This window comes from Bubalus bubalis, chromosome 13 (assembly GCF_019923935.1).
Source record: "Bubalus bubalis isolate 160015118507 breed Murrah chromosome 13, NDDB_SH_1, whole genome shotgun sequence".
Lineage (NCBI taxonomy): Eukaryota > Metazoa > Chordata > Mammalia > Artiodactyla > Bovidae > Bubalus > Bubalus bubalis.
The window spans coordinates 66,364,771-66,391,824 of NC_059169.1; the positions used below are offsets into that span (position 1 = coordinate 66,364,771).

Sequence of the window (27,054 nt, forward strand, 5' to 3'; positions counted from 1 at the left end):
CACACACAGCAGACATTCAATAAAGGGTAACTTTTAAAAATTCTATCCCGTTGCTCAAAATGGCTCCCAAAAGAAAACTACACCATGGCAACAAAATAATCTCCAAAAAAGCAATTTTTAAAATACATTCACATTCTATGGCGTCTTTATTTTTGAGAGGTTTGGGGACATGGGTTAGAGAGGAAGAATCATTACAAGCAATCCTTGATGACTTGTGACTCTTGGGACTAAGGATAGATTGAAAACATGAAGTTCGCAGGCTACTGTTCCCCAGTGATTTCAAATAACACAGCCTTTTGCCAGCTTCTCATTTGTGAACAAATAAGCAGACTGGAGCCTGCAGGATCACAGTGTCTTATCTCACCCTCTGACAAAGGTGCTGGGAGGCCGGGATAGGCCACAGTCCCAGGAGGAGGACTCGCAGCCAAGGAGCTGAGGGCAATCTGCCTGGAAGAGGGAGGTGGTGATAAATTTGCAGCCAGAAGCCTCAGTACCTCTTTAGTCCTTAACATCAAAATCAATCATAATTTTAAGCATTCTGGGGGTTTGTTGTCACAATTAGAAATTTAGCTAATAACTACTTTGGAATTACAAAGCAGATAGCTAGAAATGGTAAGTGAGCAAATAATCACTTTCAATTGATAAGGCAAATAGCTAGTAAAAATGTGTTACTTTGTCGATTATCTAGAGTGCCAGGGGAATCTTCCCAACCCAGGGATTGAATCCAAGTCTCTTTGCATTGCAGGCAGATTCTTAACCATCTGAGCTACCAGGGAAGCCCTGCTTAACCTCATTAAAAAACAATTCTGAAATCGTAATCACGGTCACCCAAAGATCACCCCAGCCACAGCAAGAAAGTTCCTGTTCTAAGTCAGCGATGCCTACTTACTGATTATCCTAAGACTAATACAAAGTTTTCTTTCCTTTCTTAAAAATAAAAGTAGCATACAACCCTTCTTTTTTTTTTCTTTTTTCTTTTGTAGCCTCTATGCCTTTTTCTGCTAATGCTGATCCAGCTGTAAAGTTACTCTGCTTGAATAGTGTTGACATTCTCAACACTTCTAACTGCTGGGGTTGCCATAGGAACAGATATGTCTAAGTGATGGCCAGAGGCAGCAGGAGGACCTCAAGCTCTGTTGGGGACCTTCTTGTGGTTGTCGTAGGTGATGCCATCAATGCCCTCTAGCATATTTATGGGCAGAGGAAACACAATGGTGGAATTCTTCTCTGTGGCCACGGTGGCTAAGGTCTGCAGGTAACGCAGCTGGAGGGCTGCCGGGGACTCGGCCAGCACCATGGAGGCGGACTTCAGAGCTTTAGAAGCATTCATTTCTCCTTCCGCTGCAAGGACCTACACCAACAGAAAGAAAAGACTTTAGAAATAAAGGTTTCCAATTGTGACTAGTGCTTTCTTTATCTGGGTCTGCAATGATGTTTCTCTCCCAGCCCCTACTTGGCCACCCATGTTTCACCCATGTTTCGGCAAGGATTAGAGTTTCATATCCTTATGTGATTAGAGAAATTTGAGGAGGTTGCAGGAAACAGGGAGATAACTTACAAATTATGAGTCCCTACTTTTCATTCCAAACAAAATAAAAGCCCTGCCTTTAACCCAAACAAATACAGGTCCAGCCACCATAGTGATGCTCTTGAATCTGTGCTCCCCATCTGCTGCTTTCATTTGCGGAGAAGTCTGAAATTCAAGGCTTCCAACTGGCTTTTTCTTCTGTGAGTTTCATTTATCACAGATTTTTTTTTAAATTTTCATTCTGTTGCCAATTTTGTTTCATTTTTTAATTGGAGTATAATTGCTTTACATTGTAATAGTTTCTGTGTACAAGGAAGTGAACCAGCGATATGTATACATATATCCCCTCCCTTTTGGACCTCCTTCCCACCACACCCCCCATCCCACCATCTAGGTCATCACAGAGCACCGAGCTGAGCTCCCTGTGCTATTCACTAACAATGAAAGATCAGAAAGAGAAACTAAGGAAACAATCCCATTTACCATTGCAACAAAAAGAATAAAATGCCTACCTATGGAGGCAAAAGACCTGTACTCAGAAAACTTTAAAACACTCATGAAAGAAATCAAAGATAACACAAACAGATGGAGAGCTATACCATGTTCTTGGAGTGGAAGAATCAACACTGTGAAAACGACTATACTACTTAAAGCAATCTGCAGTTTCAATGCAGCCCCTAATAAACTACCAATGGCACTTTTCACAGAATTAGAGCAAAAAAATTTCCAATTTTGTTTCCTTCTTTCAGTGTAAGAATTGTTTCCAGTTCCGCCTGCTCTTGATTACAAGCAGCAGCTAGTGCAGTCTGCAAACCCTCTTTGGAACCCTCCTAAGCACCCTGCACCTCCTCTGGTTCTCAAGCTGCCCAGGAATGACTTGGAACTCAACTCCCCCGTCGTGGGCACTCACTGCCCATGTGCAAAAGTGCCTCCCAAGTCCACTGCTTAGAAGCTGCTGGAGCTCAACAGAGAAGTCAGAGATAAGCAGAGGGAATCTTCCTGGACTCCCAAGTAAGATTCCAAAGAGGATAGTTGGAGGCTTCTAATCTCAACTGCTTTCTGATACTTCAGGAAATTCCTCCACACAGACAAGAAGGCTATGAATCCAATAGATTCAAGAACACTTGAGACCAAGTTGTGCTCATGTTTTGTAACTCTAACCTGGATTGTAGGCACCTGGTCCTCTTAATCTAGTGTGTTCATTTAACATACTAGAGGGTTAACGCTCGAAAGACAGGCACCAGGTTGCTACATCAGAATCACCAGCTACATGAGAATGTAGGTTCCTCGGCCCACTGGAGCCTCTGCTTCACTGAGTCGGAGGTGAGACCTGGGAATTGGTGTTTGCCTTGCTCATGTCTCTCAAGGGGACCCACCTTGCTAAGTCACTGTGTATAATATAAGTATATATTTATATTATAATATTTTGCATTGGGGTAGAGATGATTAATGTGAGTTTGAGCAAACTCCGTGAGATAGTGAAGGACAGGGAAGTCTGGCATTGCAGAGTCCAACACAACTGACTGACTAACTGAACGACAACAACATTGCTGATTAACAATGATGTGACAGTTTCAGATGGACAGCAGAAGAACTCAGCCACACATATACATGTATCCGTTCTCCCCCAACTTCCCCTCCCATCCAGGCTGCCACATAACATTGAGCAGAGTTGCCTGTGCTCTACCCTAGGTCCTTGTTGGTTACCCATTTTCAATATAGCAGATGTACATGTTCATTTCAAACTCCCTTAATATGCCTTCCCCCATCCTTCCCCTCAAAGTTGCCCATGACCTTTTAATTCAGGAAAAAATTCTCGGTAAAACTTCTAAAAAAAAAAAAAACAAAGGGAGAAAAAGAAGCAGCTCTCTTCTTATTGAAATCACTGAGGAAGCCTGAGCTTCCATTCAAGCTCCATCCTCATGGTCTCCAGGGTGGGGGGCTCGCCCTCCACCGACTGGAGTCGCCCTTACCTTGGCCCTGGCTTCCCGGGTGGCCTCGGCCTCAGCGGCCATGGACCTCTGCAACTGCACGGGAATCCGGACGTCTTTGATTTCCACCCGGGCCACCCGGATCCCCCACAGCTCAGTGGCATCATCAAGTAAGGTCTGTTTCCAAGTCAAAAGAAAGGACGTCAATCAGAATACAGGCAATGCGATAAAAGATTCTGCTATATTTCACATATGCAAGAGAAACACTCTTTTCTCCTTTTGAATTTACAGCATTTGGAGTGAGACCATTTGGGAAGAAAATAGGAGTTCTTATCGCTCCCTTCCTGGAATTGAAGTAAATCCCAGGAAGGATTCAGAAACAAAAGTTGGTATTTCTTTTAAGAGGGGGTTACTCAGCAGATGCACCCAAACCATTCCTAAGGAACATACACTGTTCATCTAGATTTGAGCAGATACCCCACATTTTCTTGTCACTGACACCAAGCAGGCAGCAATGGCTTTTGTCCTGGTTCTTCCATTTACAGCTGTGAATCATCGGGCTCACTCCTTAACCTTTCTGATTCTCAGTCTTCATACCTATGAAAGGTTTTCTTTCAGGATTGGCATGAGGTTTGGATAGAATACACGTAAGATATCTATCATGGCCCAGCAATAATTCAATACATATTAACATTATCACTGGGTACTTTTTGAGATACGCTTTTTCTTGCTCTGTTTAACCTCTGATCTGTGGCTCAGTTTTAAACAGGTAGCAAGGCATACATGTTTTTTTAGGGCAGAAGAAGCCTAAAACCAAAGACATCCTCATCCTTCGTTAGAGCTTCAGACAACTGAAGATAGCTTGCTGGTTATCCTGGAGGGGTATGGATGAGAAAGAATGCCTCAAGAAATAGCGAGAGTAGATGAATAGTTCTCCTAAAGCGTAAAGGGCAGAGATCTCCGTGCTACCAAATAGCAAGTGAGCCCTTGCTTTCCTGTGATCCCTGCAGAGAGCCGGGAGATGGGGAGAACTCCCAAGAAGCCACTGACCTGACTGTGATGGGGAAATATCTGAGTCATTGAACTTGTGAAGCTCTTAAAATGGCATGGAGCATTATCATGCAGAACTGATATTATCTTATAAAGCCTCAGGGACTTTGCGCTACCTTAGAGACTGGAGGAGAAGCCAAGAAGGACCAAAGATGAATTTCCCTCTTAGAGAAGGCAGGCTCAGAATAAAAACATAATTGATTCCAAAAACACAGAAATGTGATTGTCTATAATCTAGGGCTTCCCAGGTGGCACAGTGGTAAAGAATCTGCCTGCCAATGCAGGAGACACAAGAGATGCAGGTTCAATCCCTGGGTCAGGAAGTAGGAGTAGGAAATAGCAACCCATTCCAGTATTCTTGTCTGGAAAATTCCACAGAGGAGCCTGGTAGGCTACAGTCCATGGAGTTGGACAAGACTTAGCACACATACACACATATACATAATCTAGGGTGAACAAGAGGTTAGAGGGCTACCTGTTACATCCTCATCAATAGTATAACTACGATTACTATTCATATCTTTATTGACATTGGGAGCATGAAGTCAGCTTTCCTAGGAGGAAGAAGCTGAAGTGTATGATGTCAATTCAACATTTTGAGTTCCAAAAGCAATTCCAGCGGCTCCCTCTTCCCACCTACATATTTAAATCTGGACCTCATGATTGTTTTAAAAAAAAAAGAAATGCTAAACTGAAGCCCATCTGTTAAGAGCAGCAGGGCACATGTGTGTGTGCGCACGTGGAGGAGGTGCTTTGAACTGCTGATATTTGATTATCACCGATAATTAAAATGAATGGATTAACAACGCAGGCTTTACCTGGATGCTATGGGCGATCTCTTCTCGGCCAGCTAGGATCTGGGACAAGGTCCGTGTCCCCAAGACATTTCTCAGAGTGGTCTGGGCCAGCAGAAACGTGGCTTGATGGACATCGTTGACATTAGCCACTGCCGAGACGGCGCTATAGATCCTGTAATAGACCACTCCATCCACCTGAGTGGTCACAGAGTCTCTGGTGAGGATCTGGAGAGCAAGAACACGGAAAATCACATGCATATGACTTTCACACAAAGAGTCAGACACGACTGAGCAACTGAGCACAGAGACACATGACTTTCACAACGACCAAAACAGCGGCAGACTACCTCAGAGTCCACTCCACAGAAGAAGAGCGCTCAGCACAACTCATGCCAGCATCACCAAAAATCTGCCCTGACTTGAATCTACTATCATCCTAATTAGTAACCAAATTCCTACATAGGTGTGATATGTACCTATCCCTGTAACTGCATCTTATGGAAGTTTCACATCCCCTACTCAGAGGTGAAGCAGGTGTTTCCACTTTAAAATGTAGACCCCCTGCTGAAATTCTACCTTCTAAATAGAGGTAGAAAAATCATTTCCCTGATACTTGAAATCTTTTCGGTTCTCAGTTTCATCAGTTTGATGAATAGCAATGCTTCTTAGAAAACATAGATGGCACCAGAGATCCGTGTTCTATATTCAGATAAAGAAAAACCCATTTAACTTTATAGAGGCTCTGCATTAGTTATTCTGAACTAACATGACGAGGGACTTCAGAAAAAATCAGATTTCTGGGCGTACCACGGAAGTAGACCCTAGAACTCCATTCTCCCACCTAGAACTATTTACCATGGAACCATAAAAAGCCTATGGTAGGTCCCTAGGCATCCCAAGGTCTCTTATGATTAGGGCTGAATTCTAAGGTAAGGACTCTGTAACTCCTGCCAGTGGTATGAAGACATCATGGCTGGGTCTTGATTCAGTTTTCTGGACCAGAGAGAGGAAAATTATCATTTATCCAAAGATGTTGATTGTTCTCTCTTCTAATCCCCTTTGCTCTTCCACACACTTTCTTTTCTCTGTCTGGATTGTTTTTGTTTATTAGAAAGTTGCATGACGATTAATAACTCTGTTTCTCTCCCCTGTCCCCCAGTCACTGGCTTGGTTCATTCAGTTTCAGTACTTCAGGAACTGAAAAGAATTATTTGAAATCCAACTGCAGGTGAGCCCTGTGCCCTGTGTGTTCTTTCTCCATGCCCATCTCACATTGCTGGATCCAAACAGATAAAAAAATTTAGAGCAGAGGTGAGAGATATAGATGACACTAAAGCATTTTCTGAAAAGGTGATGAAAAGGATAATATCATAACCAGTGAGTGCCATCTACCAAATTACTTTCAGCTCCTTCTTAAAATGATTTATCAGATTCTCCCAAGCATCTTCTTGCCATTCTCCATCTCAGCTTCTCTGCCTTCTGTATCCATTCTCTCTCTTCTTCCAGACTTTCTCCCACCCAGTCATTCCACGTTTTATAGCTTTGCAGCCCTTGCTCTTGGCTCCATTCTCATCTGGCAAAACAAGGCCCCAAAGTTTCAGGAGCCACCTAGGACTCCTCCAGCAGGTCTCTAAGAATTCGGTTCATCTTTCCCTTTATCGTTTGAAAACATATTATGAATTCTCAAATGTCCATGTAACAGGGAAGAGATTGGCTTTATTTCCAGAAACGTATCTTTAGTCAGCGTTACCTCCTGGGGAGGAATGTTGCAAGTAACGGTCCGGAGATCAACTTTGACAAACACATCTATGCAGGGCAAGATCAGAATCAGACCTGTGCAAAAGTAAATACAGTTTAAAATTTGACCCAACTGAAAATAACTGCAATAGATTGTCTCCTAGATATACAGTACATTGTTTTTGTGGGAGTATAAATGCTTCTCAGATAATCTTCAATAAGTACATCTTTAACTTTGGGGTAATTATTTCCTATCCTAAAGAAAGGCAATGCCAAGGAATGCTCAAGTTCAGTTCAGTTCAGTTCAGTGGCTCAGTCGTGTCCGACTCTTTGCGACCCCATGGATCGCAGCATGCCAGACCTCCCTGTCCATCACCAACTCCTGGAGTTCACTCAGACTCATGTCCATCAAGTCGGTGATGCCATCCAGCCATCTCATCCTCTGTCGTTCCCTTCTCCTCCTGCCCCAAATCCCTCCCAGCATCAGGGTCTTTTCCAATGAGTCAACTCTTCTCATGAGGTGGCCAAAGTACTGGAGTTTCAGCTTTAGCATCATTCCTTCCAAAGAAAACCCAGGACTGATCTCCTTTAGAATGGACTGGTTGGATCTCCTTACAGTCCAAGGGATTCTCAAGAGTCTTCTCCAACACCACAGTTCAAAAGCATCAATTCTTCGGCACTCAGCTTTCTTCACAGTCCAACTCTCACATCCATACATGACCACTGGAAAAAACCATAGCCTTGACTAGACGGACCTTTGTTGGCAAAGTAATGTCTCTGCTTTTGAATATGCTATCGAGGTTGGTCATAACTTTCCTTCCAAGGAGTAAGCGTCTTTTAATTTCATGGCTGCAGTCACCATCTGCAGTGATTTTGGAGCCCAAAAAAATAAAGTCTGACACTGAATGCTCAAACTACCACACAATTGCACTCATCTCACATGCTAGTAAAGTAATGCTCAAAATTCTCCAAGCCAGGCTTCAGCGATACGTCAACCGTGAAATTCCAGATATTCAAGCTGGTTTTAGAAAAGGCAGAGGAACCAGAGATCAAATTGCCAACATCCGCTGGATCATCAAAAAAGCAAGAGAGTTCCAGAAAACCATCTATTTCTGCTTTATTGACTATGCCAAAGCCTTTGACTGTGTGGATCACAATAAACTGTGGAAAATTCTGAAAGAGATGGGAATACCAGACCACCTGATCTGCCTCTTGAGAAATTTGTATGCAGGTCAGGAAGCAACAGTTAGAACTGGACATGGAACAATAAACTGATTCCAAATAGGAAAAGGAGTACGTCAAGGCTGTATATTGTCACCCTGCTTATTTAACTTAGATGCAGAGTACATCATGAGAAATGCTGGACTGGAAGAAACACAAGCTGGAATCAAGATTGCCGGGAGAAATATCAATAACCTCAGATATGCAGATGACACCACCCTTATGGCAGAAAGTGAAGAGGAACTAAAAAGCCTCTTGATGAAAGTGAAAGAGGAGAGTGAAAAAGTTGGCTTAAAGCACAACATTCAGAAAACAAAGATCATGGCATCTGGTCCCATCACTTCATGGCAAATAGATGGGGAAACAGTGGAAACAGTGTCAGACTTTATTTTTTGGGGCTCCAAAATCACTGCAGATGGTGACTGCAGCCATGAAATTAAAAGACGCTTGCTCCTTGGAAGGAAAATTATGACCAACCTCGATAGCATATTCAAAAGCAGAGATATTACTTTGCCAACAAAGGTCCGTCTAGTCAAGGCTATGGTTTTTCCAGTGGTCATGTATGGATGTGAGAGTTGGACAGTGAAAAAGCTGAGCACCGAAGAATTGATGCTTTTGAACTGTGGTGTTGGAGAAGACTCTTGAGAATCCCTTGGACTGTAAGGAGATCCAACCAGTCCATCCTAAAGGAGATCAGTCCTGGGTTTTCTTTGGATGGAATGATGCTAAAGCTGAAACTCCAGTACTTTGGCCACCTCATGAGAAGAGTTGACTCATTGGAAAAGACCCTGATGCTGGGAGGGATTCGGGGCAGGAGGAGGAGGGGACGACAGAGGATGAGATAGCTGGATGGCATCACCGACTCGATGGACATGAGTCTGAGTGAACTCCAGGAGTTGGTGATGGACAGGGAGGTCTGGCGTGCTGCGATCCATGGGGTCGCAAAGAGTTGGACATGACTGAGCGAGTGAACTGAACTCACTGATGAGTTAAGGACTAAAGGAAAGTTATTCCCTAGAAATTAAAATCTTTTGTTAAGAAACTAAAGATTCTCAGCATATAATTTTGATTTTTTTCAATATTTTTTCTGTGGACCATTTTTTTAAATCCTCATTAAAGCAATACAGTATTATAAACCAATTATCCTCCAATTGAAATTAGAAATTAAAAAACATTGGACCTACTTCTATTCAAGTATTGAGTTAGACATTTATTTATAAGAATATTTTGGAAATTGGTTTTTCCCTGGGTTAAAGCTATCTGTACAAAGATTCAAGCATAGACTTTAGGCCTTGAATATCAATGTCTGTCCACATTCTCATTTATATTCTTCAGGACTGAAGGAATGTTAGCATTAAAATCTTCCCAGGATTTCAGTGTCCCTAAAACTAATGTATTACAACATTTACAGTTTCTCTATAACTGTGTTCTAGCTCATATACAACAACTTTCCTCAATTGTGAATACTCTTACTTCTCTCTGAGCTGTCAAGTATTAGACTGGGGAGCAGGGAGGGCTGAGGACACTGCTTTGAGGATTCCATGATGCCTTAACTTTGCTCTGGTGAAGCTTCTCTATAGCAAGAGTGACCAAGACTAGAACCACAAGCATGTCAGCACGATGGGGACACCCATCCTTTTCCATTTACCAAAAATATTCTGTTTTTGTTTTCAAAGAAGAAACAAGTTTTTGCATTGAGAACCTTGCAAAGGGCAAGTAGCATCAACAGAAAACACTGCTAAGGTGCTTTCTTTCTTTTGGTCTCTAAGCCTTTCTGAGGTAAGGATTACTTCCTAATTTACTCCTTTTTGGGGTGCTAAGTCACCGGTTAAAATCATGGCCCTTAGAACTAGTCAAAGGTAAGTCCCAGCCCTATTGGTTACTAGCTTGTGACCTAGAAACATTCATCTAGCTTTTCTGAGCATCAGTCACCCAATTCCTATAAGATGATAGTGAAGATTAAGCATGATTAGGGCTTCCCTGGTGGCTCAGATGGCAAAAGAATCTGCCTGCAATATGGGAGACCTGGGTTCAACCCTTGGGTCAGGAAGATCCCCTAGAGAAGGGAATGGCAACCCTTTCCAGTATTCTTGCCTGAGAAATCCCATGGACAGAGGAGCCTGGCCGGCTACAGTCCATGGGATGGAAAAGAGTCAGATACAAATGAGCGACCAGTACACACACAACATGATAATGAAATAAAATGCTAAACATAGTGCCCTTGTGGCTCAGTGGTAAAGAATCCACCTGTCAATGCAGGAGACACAGGTTTGATCCCTGGTCCGGGAAGATCCCACAGGCCACGGGGCAACTAAGCCCATGCACCACAACTCTTGAGCCTGTGCTCTGGAGCCCAGGAACTGCAACTCCTGAAGCCTGCATGCCCTAGAGCCCTGCTCCACCATGAGAGGCCACTGTAATGAGAACTCCGCACACCACAATTAGAGAGTAGCCCCCACTTGCCACAACTAAAGAAAAGCCCACACAGCAAGCAGGATGCAGAAGAAACACAAATAAAAATAAATAAATAAAATTATTAAAAAAAAAATCATAGTGCCAGGCATGTATTAAGTGCTCAAGAAGTAGCAGCTCTTGTTATGAATACTTTTATTATTAAAGAATAGTTTACAATTTACAGAAGTGGAGAGGTTCTCTGTTAGCAATTTGGCCTGTTTCCCTCTGGCTCTTGTGACATTCTGAGTTAACTCCTCAGCCCCAGAGACGTGTATGACGAGATTTGTTACCCTGGGACATTTAGTGGTAAACTCTTCTGGGAAAATTCATTTAGAAGAGACTTTTCTCCAGAGTCCTTCAAGCTGTGGTTATTCGACCTCTCTCAAATCCAATTTTTTTTCTAAGTTATAATCTTGGCTCCACCATGTGAAACATGACTAGAAAGGGTTTACCTTTGCTCTGTAATTCCTCAGTTGGATAATTCCATCACCGCTATTTGGATGAACTCATAAAAATACCCATTAACAAGCATTTCTTGCTTTCTTTCCCTTAGGTTCCTTACTAGACAATGCACAGGGCCTTCATTGAGGCATGCAAGTTAAGCATGTGGGATCTAGCTCCCTGATCAGGGATTGAACCCAGGTCCTCTGCATTGGGAGCTCGGAGACTTAGCCACTGGACCACCAGTGTGAACGTGTTAGTCCTCAGTCATGCCTGACTCTTTGTGAACCCATAGACTGCAGCCCACCAGGGTCCTCTGTCCATGGGATTTTCCGGGCAAGGATACTGGAGTGGTTTGCCATTTCCTTCTCCAGGGGATCGTCCCAACCCAGGGATCAAACCTGAGCCTCCTGCACTGCAGGCAGATTCTTTACAGACTGAGCTACCAGGGAAGCCCTAGTATTCTGGCCTAGAGAATTCCATGGACTGTATAGTCCATGGGGGTCACAAAGAGTCAGACACGACTGTGCGACTTTCACTTTCACTAGACCACAGGGGAAGTCTATATTAGACAAGTAGGATCATACTACTTGAAATGGCCAAGTCTCTGTAACAAGCTTCTCCTTTTGAAGTTTCTCATATGTTTAAAAATGTAACAGACACCTGAGTGCCTGCTTTAGTACATGGCCAAGTGCAGAGCACACAGAGTGAATAAGGAAGCTCCCCAGAGACTCCACAGTGCAGTTGAACAGAGAATGGTTTTACTTAAATACATGTTATTAGGGGGCAGACAACAGATGTTACTAGAGAGGTATAGCAGATAACCATTCTCCTCCAGGTGCCTTTTAAGTTACTGTTTGAATAGACTCTTCTTTCAAGAATATTAGAATCTGTCCTATGAAATTGCCATTTCGGTGAGTTGAAAACAAATATTAGCAATGTCATAGAGTTCAAGTAAACCTGATGATAGTTCAACGAAACCAGTGTTATACCTGGCCCCTTGGCTTTGTCAGCTTGGATGCGTCCCAGTCGGAATACAACAGCACGTTCATACTCCTTAATGATCTAAGAGATGAAGGGAGAGCATTTAGTGTTAATGGTTCATCAACTCACACAGAGAGACCAAACTCTTTCCCAGGGTATTACCTTCAAGCACATCCATATGGAGATCGGGAAGGTAATGACCATCAGCAGGAAAGAAAGGAAAAGCAGGATCCAGCCACATACACCAAGCCCTTTACTCTTGATGCCTAGGTAACAGGAAGGAGGCACGCCTGTAACTGACATGGTTCTTAGGAAAGCGATTCAGCGACATGCATGAAAAAACCATCCAGGGAGCTGGCCAAGCTGGAATGGGGCTGAGGAAGCAACCTGAATCCACACACACTCTTGATAGCAGTAACACCACACACACACATACACACACACACACACACACACACACACAGAAAATATTCCTTCATGTTTTTAGATGAAGATGGACCTGTCCCTCCCAAGACACATCTCATAGCAATCAATAATAATAATAACCATAGCATTTACATAGGGCTGCCGTGGTTTATTACTCTCAAAACACATAAAACCACCCACATGAAAATCACCAGGGTGCCGTCTTAAAAGACAGATTCCTGAGGACTTCCCCGGTGGTCCAGGGGTGCAGGTCCAGCCTGCATGTCAAAAATAATAAAAATGAAATAAATAAATAAAAGACAGATTCCCAGGGCCTCAGAATTCCCCAGGTGAAATCAAGACAACCTCTGAGGCAGAGAGGTAGGTACTATTATCCCAAAGGAGATTTTGTAGTGCAAGGAAAAACATTTTCAAGAGTGCTTACATTTGAGTTTCTATGAGAGTCTTTAACTCCCTAGGGCTCTGGTCTCAGAAAAACCACTCAGTCTTTCTGAGCCTCAATTTCTTCATCTATAGGATGGGAACAGATATTACCTACCTTGAAGAACTTGATGAGGATTAAATGGGATCATTTACATAAGGCACCTAACCCATACATTAGTATCTACCTTCATGTTTGTGCATAGTCGCTCAGTCGTGTCCAACTCTTTGTGACCCTTTGAACTATAGCCCACCAGGCTCCTCTGTCCATGGGATTTTTCAGGCAAGAATACTGGAGTGGGTTGCCATGTTTTTCCTCCAGGGGATCTTTCCGACCCAGGGACTGAACCTGTGTCACCTGTGTCTCCTATATTTCAAGCTGATTTACCCGCTGAGCCATCAGAAAAGGCCCTATATCTATCTTAGCAAAAGTCTATTACTACCATTATCCCCATGTTACAGATTGATGAATATTACAGAGACTTGTCAGGCACTGATATTAGATAATTTTGTTTTTTCATAGAATTTTGTTACATCAGCTCACTACATTCAGTGTCTTTTTGCTAATCACATATTACCACAACAGGGGCATTTTAGCTTAATATCACCTGGGAAGAGATGGAACTAAATTCAAATCATATTTCAGCCACTTAAAGCTTTATAGCTTTAATCACACCAATTACATAATTTCTCAAGTGCTATGATTCTTGTTTGTAAAGCATCAAGGTCTGCTGGATCCCTGTACTTTAGAATTATTTATATTCACTATTTCACCTTGTTTTAAATCCTTACTGCTTCTTGTTCTCTTCTCCTTGACAACCAACCATACCCTCACCCCAAACTTCCTCTGATTAATGTCACATTCCACACAGGCACTGGAACTAATAATACTTGCTGGTATCTTCACTCAGATGATGTACAAACACCTTATGCTACCTTTGTCTCAATGAATGCCTTAACCATCCACACTGTTGTCCAGGCCAACCACAGAATCACTAAGCCTCACTAATACCATCTTAAATTCATCCTCACTTATCCATTTTACTGCTACCAGTGCTTTGACAAACATGTATTTATGAATATTTACAAGGATCCTTAAAAGCTGGCTTAAAACTCAACATTCAAAAAACGAAGATCATGGCACTCAATCCCATTACCTCACAGCAAATAGATGGCAAAACCATGGAAACAGTGAGAGACTTTATTTTCTTGGGCTCCATAATCAGTGCAGATGATGACTGCAGCCACAAAATTAAAAGATGCTTGCTCCTTGGAAGAAAAGCTATGACCAACCTGGACAGCACATTAAAAAACAGAGACATTACCAACAAAGGTCCGTCTAGTCAGAGCTATGGTTTTTTCCCAGTAGTCATGCATGGACGTGAGAGCTGAACTATACAGAAAGCTGAGCACTGAAGAATTGATGCTTTTGAACTGTGGTGTTGGAGAAGACTCTTGAGAGTCCCTTGGACTGCAAGGAGATCCAACTAGTCCATTCTGAAGGAGATCAGTCCTAAATATTCATTGGAAGGACTGATGCTGAAGCTGAAGCTCCAATGCTTTGGCTACCTGATGGGAAGAACTGACTCATTGGAAAAAACCCTGATGCTGGGAAAGATTGAAGGCGGGAGGAGAAGGGGACAACAGAAGATGAGATGGTTGGATGGCATCACTGACTCGATGGACATGAGTTTGAGCTAGCTCCAGGAGTTGGCGGTGGACAGGGAGGCCTGGCGTGCTGCAGTCCATGGGGTTGCAAAGAGTCAGACATGACTGAGCAACTGAACTGAGACAAGATTCTAGGATTTTGCTCTTAGAGATAATTCTGTGAGGAGTCCTAATGTGTATCTTTGTGGACTTGTGTAGGAGAATTCCCAGCAGTGGAAGTGTTAGGTCAAGGGGATTAGTATTTACAATTTTGATAGATGGTAAGGGCCCTTGAAAGAGTTTGTACCCTGTGTCTATTCCCACACACCCTGTCCTCACCATTTATTTGCAGTCTTTTCAGTTGCTGCATTCTAATAAATGAAAAGCATCTAAGTTTCAGATACATATTTCATGTGGAAAACTTCTGAGTGCAAATATTCTTTTATAGGCTTTAAATGCACATCAAGATCTACTCCATAACAATAAGGGTTTGCCTGCATACGTCAAAGTTTAAATTTCCAAAATATCACCTTCCAAAACTTTGGACCACATCGGGGTGGATCAGACTATTATTATGCAGGATAAAAAGTCATTTTGTGCCTTCTCATAGAATCTTTGTTGTTTTATTTATTAGCACTTTTAAAGTTATTACTAATGACATACCTTGTATATGTACATTCTCATTAATAAAAAATCCAAGAAATATGAATAAAACTGGAGTCCCCCCAACCATCCTCTCCTCAGTCCACTTAGTTTGGTATATGTCCTTAGAGACCCATTGCTGTGTATTTACATACTTGTATCTACAGTTAGAAAATCCTGGTTTTGATTTGTAGATTTTATGAGAAATGGCATCACACTGTTTCTACTTTTTTTTTTTAACTGAATATTGTTGTTCAGTTTTTAAGTCATGTCTGACTCTTTGCGACCCCATGGACTGTGGCATGCCAGGCTTCCCTGTCTTTCACTATCTCCTGGAGTTTGCTGAAATTCACGTCCACTGGCTGGTGAAGCTATCTAACCATCTCATCCTCTGCCCTCCTCTTCTCCTTTTGCCTTCAAAATATATGAACTGAATACATTTTGGAGATATTTCCATGGCATTACATCTGGATCTACCTTATTCTTCTTCATTGTTGCCTCGTATACTAAATGTGTGACTCAAAAAAAAAAAAAAAAAGTTTTATTTAGCTGTTCTCCTATTGATGGATATTATGGTTACTGGCAATTTTGCTTTTACAAACAAGGCTGCAATAACCTTGCTTGGACACGACTCTCCCAGATGATGCGCACCCTGCCGGCATCTTGAGGAAAGCTTTGAGAACGCAGCTCAGTCCTTGCCCCTTTGGTATGTTTCCGCCCTGCTGACACTGCCAAAGTTGGTGCTCAGAAACCTAGGGGTGTTGGGGGCCGTGACTTTACACTGCCACACGCACAGGGAGCTGGGACTCCAACAAGGACCTCAGCTACACTATGCCGTGAGCAAGCCCTTTGCTGTGCTTAGTCGTTCAGTTGTATCCAACTCTTTGCGATCCCATGGACTGTAGCCCGCCAGGCTCCTCTGTCCATGGGATTCTCCAGACAAGAACACTGGAGTGGGTTGTCACGCCCTCCTCCAGGGGATTTTCCTAACCCAGGGATAGAACCCAGGTCTCCCGCATTGCAGGTGAATTCTTTACTGTTTGAGCCACCAGAGGAGCCCAAGCAAGCCCTAGACACGTCCAGACTCTCTACAGCCTTAACACCAAGCTGTAATAGAAAGCGCTGCTCACAAAGAAAACTGCCTTGACCTCCATGAACTCCGCCGCAATCCCTAGCATCATTACCTGGGAGCATGGCTCTGTTAAGTACTAAATGTGCTGAGAGAGAGGCCAGAGATGAGGACATGATTAGGACATGATTAATCTTCCAAGATTTACACCTGAGCATTAGAATTACCCAGGCCACTGCCCCTGGGAGGATCGGTGGAGCCTGGGGTGTCATTAGCTGCGGTTAAAGCGGGGCTGTCGCCTTCCCCTCAGGGCTGTGCAGCTCAGCCTTGTGAGCACAGAAGCTCTGGGGGAGCACCAAGCTGCTTTTGCAGCCTCCTGTAGAATCAGCCTTCTTCCTCCCCACCTCCCCCACAGCTAAAACCAGGACGGTGAGCTGAGAAGTGGATTTGAGGATTACAATTCCAATTCAAAGGAAATACTGAGATTGTATTACAAAGGCTCTTCATACATCTCCCATACCCACCCTTTACCTTATCCTATACAAGGATCTTCCAGAGCCTTCCCTGAGCCATTCCCTTGAGGGGGTGGTAGAAAGAAAAGGGGCCATACCCTCTCTGATCATCTGCTTTAGCCATCTGTTCATCTCCTGCTTTATCCTAATCTGTGGAGGGGTGTTTTCTCTCAGTAATTGTCAGTTCAGTTCAGTTCAGTCGCTCAGTCGTGTCTGACTCTTTGCGACCCCATGAACCACAGCACACCGGGCCTTCCTGTCCATCACCAACTCCCAGAGTTTTCCCAAACTTATGTCCATTGAGTCAGTGATGCCATCCAACTGCGTAATTGCCACCATGCCATGAAGTTGCCATCATATCACTCCCTGGTAGAGAACTGGACTTTGCTGGGGGAAGCAAATTGACCCCGATTTCTCTTTCATCCGTCTAACAGATATTTTACCAGCTTGGGGCTTCCATGATGGCTCAGACGGTAAAGAAGTTGCCTGCAAAGCAGGAGACCTGGGTTCAATCCCTGGGTCATAAAGATCCCCTGGAGAAGGGAATGGCAACCCACTCCAGTATTCTTGCCTGGGAAATTCCTTGGACAGACGAGCCTGGCTACAGTCCATAGGGTTGCTAAGAATCAGACATGACTGACTAACACTTCACTTTTTTCACTTTTTAACAGTTATATGTCAGGCACACGGTGTTAGAGCTGCAGATACAAGAGAATAAGATGGGGAACTTTCCAATAAGAGTTCACATCTAACAGGGAAATTGACAACAGGACAGTGTGCTAACAGGGTCCCGGCTCTGCTGCACTTCCCTCTCAGATACGCACAGCTGGTGACGTGAGTGGGGATGAAGAACAGCACAGTGTCTAGTGAACATCTTCCCTCGATTGGCGAAACAAAAGACGAGCCGTACGGCACAGACACCGGCGTCTCAGCACTGCTGACTCTGGGGAGAAGGACTCTGGGATTTTAGGTGGAAGGGTTTGGGGATAACTGAGGCCAACTCTTCATTTTGCAGCCAGAAAACATCCTGGTTGGCTCTGTCACCATCACCTTAATCTCTGTTTAAGTAAAATGGTACCCACAAGTTCCACAATCTTTGGCACTGAGGCAAAACTAAGCTTCAAGTTGTAGGTGCAAGCCTCTGGGGCTTTGTTCCTGGAGCTTAGATGCAGCCCATAGCACCAGAGGAGACTTAAATACCCTCCAGGACTAAGTGTAAACACTCAAGGCAAGATGTTAACTCCTATGAGGCTAGGAAGTAGGGAAGGAATATTCTAGATCACTAACCCCACTTAGATGGCATTATAAGTAGAAACAAATTTTAGGAAATCAAATAGTTTAGATGACTTGCTTGCTTATTTCCCAATTTTGTCTTGATCTGCTGCTGCTGCTGCTAAGTCACTTCAGTCGAGATCAGTACTATATACAATTCAAGCCCACAGATATGTGTTACTATACATAGTCATTTCCTCTCTAAGCAGAAATAGCCATTTAGGTAATGACATTGTTTAAAAACACCAAAACAATGATGTACAGTATACATCAGGGAAATGAAAACCACAATTAGATAATAATACACAGTTTCCAGAATGGCAAACAATTAAAGACTGATAACGCCACATTTTCAGAGAAGGCGATGGTACCCCACTCCAGTACTCTTGCCTGGAAAATCCCATGGATGGAGGAGCCTGGTGGGCTTTAGTCCATGGGGTCGCGAAGAGTCGGACACGACTGAGCGACTTCACTTTCACTTTTCACTTTCCTGCATTGGAGAAGGAAATGGCAACCCACTCCAGTATTCTTGCCTGGAGAATCCCAGGGACGGGGAAGCCTGGTGAGCTGATGTCTATGGGGTTGCACAGAGTCGGACACGACTGAAGCAACTTAGCAGCAGCAGCAGGAGCAATGCCACATTTTATTAAGGTTGTGGGGCAATCGGAGGTCTCATAGATGCAAATTGATAAAATCACCTTGAAAAACTATTTGGAAGTATCTATTAAAGCCAAACACACACTTACTTTATGACTTAGTATTCAACTTCTAAGTAATATCTCAGAGAAATGAAGGCTGATTATGGAGAAAAGCATATTCATGAATGTTGATTGCAATTTTATTCATAAAATCCAAGAAATAAAGAACCACCCAGACCCATCAACAGTAGAATGAATAAAATTGTTTTATGTTCATATAAAAGATTACTCAGGAAAAAAGACAAAAGCTATACTCCTATAGCATTCAAAATATGAATTCAAAATATGAATGAATCTCATAGACAAAATATTGGGCAAAATAAGCTAGGCATAAGAGTACATACTTTCTGATTCCATGTATAAGAATGCATGAGCTCCCCTGGTGGTTTGGCGGTAAAGAATCTGCCTGCCAGGGCAGGATGTGCAGGTTTGACCCCTGGGTCAGGAAGATCCCCTGGAGAAGGAAATGGCAACCCACTCCAGTATTCTTGCCTGGGAAATCCCATGGACAGAGGAGCCTGGTGGGCTACAGTCCACGGGGTCTCAAAAGAGTCAGACTCGACTTAGCAACTAAACAACAACATAAGAATACATACTGCATAATCTCGTATCGTATCATTTAATTCAATAAGAGGCAAAACTAATCTATTATGTTTGAAGTCATAGTAGACTGTCTCTGGGTAATGGAGTTTGGGCAGTTGAGTATTATCTGGGAAGAGATGAGAGAGCTTTTCAGGGTGCTGGAAATGTTCCGTATCTTGATCTGGGTGGTGATTACATAGACTTACACATATTGAGCCTGTGGGAATGAAAACCAGCCAGCAAAGAGAAAAGCAAAGGCTATTTATTCAGGATTTGCTATCACAAAAGAGTCAATTTCTATCATTAGCATTTTGGCAGAGACTCAAAGGTAGGCAGAGGAGTGGGAAAGCTTTATAGTGGGGAAAAATGGAAGGCTCCAGGTGTGCCTTGATTGGAGGCTGTCACCCTGGTGAAGCTACGCGTGGACAAACTAGAGGCAGAGCATCCTATGTGATGGTCTAGGAGAACCATCACAGAGGAGTGCCGTGTGGTTTTCTTCTGTTGATCCTAAGTTGCAATCAGAGACAGAAAGCAGGAGAGCTGTCAGTTATTAATCAAGCCCTGGCCACTGGGGGTTGATCATTACAGAAGTAATTGTTCAGCTTCCTGAACTGTTGTTAGAGATAACAATCTGACTCCCTGCAAATCTGCCATCTAGCAGGCTGGCTTCCTGGGCTTGGTTATTATAGATAAAGGGTTGGTCTTCTGGGCTGGTTGCTGCAGGTTGGTGGTCAGAGTCCTATTTTTAGATATGCTCCAGCCTTTTGTCTGTTTGTGTATTCAGTCTCTCAAGCCAAGGGTTTAAGACTTATGCACTGTATTATATGTATCTCATACTACATAAAAAATGATTCACATAGAGACCAGAGGATACCCATGGGCAGGATAGTACTGAGGATGGAAAGCTCACCGCTTGCTCTGCAAACTCAGAAAAAAAAGAGGATGGGGAGAATGGAAGAGCTTTAGTACAACCAGCCTGTGGACAGTGCTTACAGGGATGGAAACTGTAGGTCCCAGGTCCCGTGACCCTGCGTTCTAATCGAGACACTGCCACATGAAAGCTAGATGACGCCTTCCAAGTTACTCAGCCTGTTGGGGTCATAGTTTCCTTCTCTGTTAGCACAATCATAGCTAGCCTTGAGGATTAAATAAATTACATGTAAAGGAATTAATAGGACTTCCCCAGTGGCTTAGTGGTAAATGATCTGCCTGGAGTGAAAGAGACACAGGAGATGTGGGTTTGATCCCTGGCTTGGGAAGATGCCCTGGAGGAGGGCCTGGCAACCCACTCCAGTATTCTTGCCTGAAAAATCCCATGGACAGAGGAGCCTGGCAGGCTCCAGTCCATGGGGTTGCAGAGTCGGACACCACTGAAGTGACTGAGCACACACGCACACAAAGAAATTATTAACCTCATTAGGAAGCCCCCTAGTGAGCTAGGCCACTGACTAGGAATTTCCTCAAGTTTTGAACATTTCCTTCAGCTTGATGAACCTTTAAAGAGATTCTTCTTGACTCAAGGCCCCTGATTTCCCTTTTCCATGAGCACTTCCTTTGGAACATTTATCCTTGTAAATTCTTTCTCTGCCCCTTTGAGATGTAAGCCTTTTTCAAAACCTCTTGCCAGTTTTTGCAATCTGGAACTATCTTTCTCAAGGACCTGGGAGACCTTCTCTTGAAATGCAACTGCTAAGAAGACAGCACCCCTCACTCCCAGTCTCTGTGGGCGGTAGGAGACTGACTTCAGTAGACACCACGCTGCAAGTTGTAAAATATACCGCCTGTCATAAAGATGTGGGAAGTTTATTAGCAAACCAAACCCAGATGGTCTATGACCACCCTGCAAAGTCCTTCATACTTTTCCAGTAGAGCACTTCAGCCTTTAAAAACGCCACACCCTGGGGAATTTGCCGGTGGTCTAGTGGATAAGACTGGGCAATTTCACTTCCCGGGCCTGAGTTCCATCTGTGGTTGGGGAACTAAGATCCCACAAGCCAAACAACAACAACCAAAATTGTATAAAAACAAACAAGAAACACCCTACACCTCTTCGTTTTGGTGGTGCTGGTTCAGATTGAGTTTTGACCTCTCTCCTCGATGGCAATAGGCTTGAGTAAGGTTTTCCTTTTTTGCCTATTTAATTTTGTCCAGGTCAGTGTGTGCTTTGACAACTGACATTTGTTGTTTTCTTTTTCTTCCCCCAAACTTTAAACTTTTTATTTTGTATTGGGGTATAGTCATCTAGCAATGTTGTGGTAGTTTCAGGCGAACAGTGAAGGGACTCAGCCATCCATATACGTGTATCCATATTTTTCTTAATTTATTTATTTTTACCGTAGAATTCTAAATATCAGCTGTGGGTATTCTGGCCCACCCAGTGGATGGCTCCTCTCCATGTGCAAAAACTATATTTTAAAAGAGGACATACAATAAAACCCTAACTCCTGCAGATTTCTACCTCCTAAAAAGTGGCTTGGTCACTGACTCTGTAAGTTCTTTCAGATCCCTTTTAGATCCTTAAGAAGGAGAAGGAGAGAGAGAGACAGAGAGACACTGAGAGACACAACCAGATCTTTGCTGTGAAACTGCCAAATCAGTGTAGGTGATGATTTAATCATCATCGCTAGTCCTTAGGGCCACAAAATTCCATAACCCCAAGATTTTTCTAAACTGAGATTTACTTCTCAACTACAGACACGAACTTCATGACACATTTATATTAATACTAAGTTTCTTTTTAACCATTTGGTCTTTTAAAGAAAGAGTTAAGATATATTTTGAAATGGAATGTTCAAAAAGGTGTAAAAATGTTTTTAGTACTGTGCACGCTCCCTTTCAGCCCAAGAATGTAAGCGTTGCTAACACAAAGCCATGCTTGCGTGCCCCTCTTTATATGACCTTCTCCCACCCTGGGCAGCCTGGCCCACAGCCTCTAACGGGACTCCATCCATCGCCATGGGTCAAACGCAGTAGCCACTCCCACGCCTGCCATTCAGAGACCAGGCTTGACACATGGGCTCTTAGAGCATCTTCGATCCAGTTTTTCAAGTGGCAGTGCCTTCTCTTCTCAGTTCTGTTTTTTTTCTTTTGGGGGATGGAGTTGTTTGTTTATCGGTTTTTGTTTGTTTTAGTTTTGTGACCTTGCTGCACAACATGTGGGGTTTCAGTTCCTGGATGAGGGATGGAACCCACACCCCCTGCATTAGAAGTGCAGAGTCTCAACCACTGGATCCCCAGGGAACTCCCAGTCTCTCTCACTTCTGGATCTAGGTGACTAGATCACACGCTAACAGGACATAAACATCCCCTTTGGTAGAGAAAACACCAAAGTCCTCACGCGTTCTTTTGCTTTATGTGGGCTTCTGTGTTCCCTAGACCCCCTGCACACTCTACATTCTCCTTTCTCTCACTTTCTTTTCTAGGAAGACTTTCCAATCTTACCTTCACCTCCAGGGGCTCCTCTTCTGAGTTTCTACAACACCCTCTACCATCTCTTTTCATAGTACATTGTCATTTTTAGTTAACTTTCCTGTGAATTTTTACTGCTCTGAGAGCAGGCATTTTATTTTGACATCTTCATCTCCTGAAACACAGTGGCTTCTGGATTCATTCATTGAATGAATGAAGTGGGCGATGCTCTCAACACTTGGACTATCAAAAACGATGCTCAGCAACAGGACGGATAGATGTATTGATACGTTTGAAGTTTCTTGTTTGGAAATAATGATCCATCAGAGGAGATTCTGTTTGCTCTCAAGAGAGTCAATTAACCTGAGAACCACAGGTCCTCAAGTTTTCTCCTTCATAGGTGTTATCTCTCAACTCCCACCATTATAGGAATAAAATAAAGAGAAAACATTTTCCTTAAAATCATTCTCATCTCTCCCTTTCCTTTTTCTGTCTGAAATAACTACCCATAATAAATACAAATACTTTGTCCTTCAGATTTATGCCCAAACATTCTCATGATACTGTTATTTATAAGAGCGGTAAACCAAAACACCCTGAAAGTACAATGGAGGGATAATTAAGTGAACCATGACATATCGCCACAAAACCATAAAAAATTTTAAAGTTACAAAAACATGAAAAAATTGCTATGTGTGTAAGTCACTTAGTCGTGTCCGACTCTGTGACCCCATGGACTTAGTCTGCCAGACTCCTTTGTCCATGGAATTCTCCAGGCAAGAATACTGGAGTGGGTTGCCATTCCCTTCTCCAGGGGATCTTCACAACCCAGGGATCGAACCTGGGTCTCCAGCATTGCCGGCAGATTCTTTACCATCTGAGCCACCAGGGAAGCTGAAAATTGCTGTGGTATATTGTTAAAAGAAAAAAAATCATAAGATGTAAAATTATATGGGCAGTATAATCCTTCTTAGTAAAAAAGTATGCTTAGAAAAAATATTGGATGGGGACTTCCTGGTGGTCCAGTGGTTAAAACTTCACCTTCCAATGCTGGGAGCAGGGAGAGCTAAAATCCCACATGCCTTGTGGGCAAAAAAAACCAAAACATAAAACAGAAGCAGTATTGTAACAAAATCAATAAAAGCTTTAAAAATGGTCCACATTAAAAAAACAACAATAACTATATTGGATGAAAATTAACCAAAATATTAACAGTGGTTAATTCTGAGTGTTGGAAGTATGACTGGTTTATACTGCTCAGAATTTTCTTATTTTTTGCTACCATTATAATTTTAAAAAGCACTTTAAAAATAAAAATCTACCCATCTGCATGGTAAGTCTCTTCAGTCGTGTCTGACTATGTGCAACCCTATGGACTGTAGCCTGCCAGGCTCCTCTGTCCATGGGACTCTCTATGCAAAAAAACTACTCAAGTCTTGTGTATTTTCAGAGCAGGAAAGACCAGATGCTTCTTGCTGGGTGGGGAATAAGATGTCTGTGGAATAAGAACAATCGCTTTCTCTGGGCCTGGCAAAGAGTGTTACAAATTCTTTCCCCTTTTCTGTTTACTTCTGATCCTGGGGAGAGATAGCCAGTAAAACAGAGTCTCAGCAACTTCCTGGTCCTTTCTCTAATGAAACAAGGATTTTAAGTACTGAACATAAAATGTAAAGTGAAACCCAACAGGTAAACACTATTTTTTCATCACCTGCAATTTGTCTGTCCTCCTCCCTTTTTCTCTCAAATATCCACACAGATTGTTGTATCAAGAGCTTTTTTTCCTTAAGTAAAAATGCAGAATTGCTAAATTTAAGAAACCAAATTTAAATTAAATCACTCAAAGTATGATCTTAATCTGGCAACCTCACTAGCTTAGGAATTTACTTGGAGGCAAACTTCTAATTTCATCTCAGACTCAGAAGGTCTGAGAAGGATGAAAACTTCTAGAGGTGAGGACCAGATCTGTGTTTTAAAAACAATCCCCAGGAAGATTCTTTTGCATGTTGACGTTGAGAAGAATTTCTAAGATGGAGATGACCGAGATGCCAATTAACTTCACTTAATCTCTTAAAGAAAAACAAGAAAGAAAAAAAGGAAGGGGTAGGGTTTTCTGTCCAAGGCTAATGAGAAGTGCTAATGAGGTCCCTGGGTGGGGGAGGGAAAGCCCTAGTTTATAGCATTCTGTACATTCTGATTTATCCTTGTGACGTCACGGAACTTGGAGTCAGGATGAAATGTACCCTTGGGGCTTTCGAAATTTGGTCCAAGCCTGAGGCACATTCTGCAGAGGGCTTTTACTGGGGGTGATAACTAGGACACAGTTATTCATTTAATTCTCCCAACATTGTGTGTGGAATTTCCTATACAGCTTAAAAGACCAAATGGTGGTGTTTTCTCAATGTGTCCAAGATGGAGGAGGGCAAAGGCAAACACATCCCACACATCTCAGAGAAGGACCGACATTGCACCTCATAAACTGCCTAGAGCACATGAAATCAAAAGTTGTGTATAAGCCCTACTTCTGTTTGTTCTGTGATAGGGCAGGTTGTTCCTTGTAGTCAAAAATCAAAACCAAGTAGACCCACGAATGCTTTAAAATATTTCACTGGTGATACAGCTTCAGCCGTGCCCTTTATCCAGTTGATGTCTTAACCTGTTAAGTGGAAGCTAAAAAGTCTCATGAAACTTCTTCCTTAAAAAAATAATCAAGGGTTCACTGGAAGAGTCCTCCCACGTGCACCTTCCAAATGATGTCCATGGTCTTCAATATATCTTGTTGTTAGGTCTACTTCAAGAGAAAAGTCTCTTTTCCAATTCAGGTAGGTATCTCTAAATGTATATTTTCTTTTTTACAAAATGATCATACCGAATGTGTCCCACATTTCTAACTGGTGTCATGGAGCACAGGTTACTTATATAGAGCACAGGTTAGGACTCACACACACACACACACACACACACACACACACACATACCAACATCATCACCATCATCACCATCACCATTTTCTGAACCTCGAAGTTTTCAAACTCTCGAAGGCTCAGTTTTCTCCACCATAAAATGAAGTTATAGAAGAATCTACTTTAGAAATATCCTAAGATTTAAAATAATGCAAACAAAATGCTCTGCAATACAGAAGAACATTAGTATTCAAGCTACACTTCATATTTACAGGCTGTTCTATTTTCCTCAACTTGAGAGATCAGTATATCAGACATGGTGCAGCTCAAACCAACTTTTATATTTAATCAAACCATCATCAAATGATATTTAAGAATGAATAAATTTTAGCCTGCACAACATAACTTTGCTAGCTAATGCCAAAAAAGGAATATAAAGATAAACACAAATTCTATCTAACACTTAAGAAAAAGAGCAAGTCATAGACTGGTTTTCAAGAAGCAAATAAAAACCACAATATGCCGTGACTTCAAAATTCTGGGCTCTAAATGAAATTGAAGCCAATTTAAATATGCATTAATCCACCTCGTGCTCACTCTCTGCAATGATACAACTCCCATTTTGTGTAATATACATAAAATAAACTTAAGGCAGGAAAAATGAACTTACCCACTAAGTTCTCTTTATCCAGCTTCTCTGGAGAGGACGCCCCGGGATCCATCTCATTCTTGAGAAGCTTTTATACTTGGCAAATTTTCATGGGTTTGGAGCCAGACCTAGGCTCCAGGAAGCACCCAGATGTGCTTGAGAGAAGAAAGAGCAGAGAGGCAGAGTGAGAGAGTGAGAGAAGTTCCTCTTCTTTCATGAGCACCCTAAGGATTAGTTACCCTGGTGAAGGAAGTCTGTTCACATAAACAAAACGATCTCCTTCCTGAGTTCAGACTGCCACTGTTCATAGAGAAAATTCAAAGGTATGTGTAGGACCTTCTGATTGCGCTGCTTCTTTTAGATTATCCCCATGTAGTTGTCTGTATCATTGATATAAAACACATCTATATCACATGTAATTTGCTTATCATAATGAACTGTCCAATCCACAGGGCACGCATCTCCACCCTTAAGTTTCCGATGAGGAAATTTCATCCAATGCCTTGTACACACTGCAGTGAGTGATCTTCTGACACTCGAATCTGGTATCTCCATCCTGCTTAAAATAATCCAATGATTGCCAATGGTTAATACGTAAAGATGAAAATCGTATGTGCCCTAAAAGAACTGCTGGTCTGTTTCTCCCTCCTTTTCTAGCCACACTCACATGATCTGTCATTTAGCAA

General features: G+C 42.6%; 1 protein-coding gene across 1 annotated transcript; it reads right to left on the reverse strand.

The window, feature by feature from the left end:
• Positions 1–114: 114 nt before the first annotated feature.
• On the reverse strand, positions 115–26,643 carry STOML3 (stomatin like 3). Its single transcript, XM_006055500.4, has 7 exons — positions 26,390–26,643; positions 12,306–12,409; positions 12,152–12,224; positions 7,057–7,139; positions 5,328–5,531; positions 3,502–3,636; positions 115–1,351 (listed from the first exon to the last, which is right to left on the reverse strand). The coding sequence occupies exons 1-7, from the start codon at positions 26,439–26,441 to the stop codon at positions 1,127–1,129; spliced, it is 876 nt and encodes a 291-aa protein (XP_006055562.1). The 5' UTR covers positions 26,442–26,643; the 3' UTR covers positions 115–1,126.
• Positions 26,644–27,054: the final 411 nt, after the last annotated feature.

Bases quoted from the DNA above. Each gene is read 5' to 3' on its own strand.
- STOML3 (XM_006055500.4), bottom strand. From the start codon at position 26,441: ATGGATCCCGGGGCGTCCTCTCCAGAGAAGCTGGATAAAGAGAACTTA. The intron at 12,225-12,305 runs GTAATACCCTGG...TTCATCTCTTAG, and splicing joins CCATATGGATGTGCTTGAAG to ATCATTAAGGAGTATGAACG. The intron at 1,352-3,501 runs GTAAGGGCGACT...CTGTTGGTGTAG, and splicing joins CCCGGGAAGCCAGGGCCAAG to GTCCTTGCAGCGGAAGGAGA.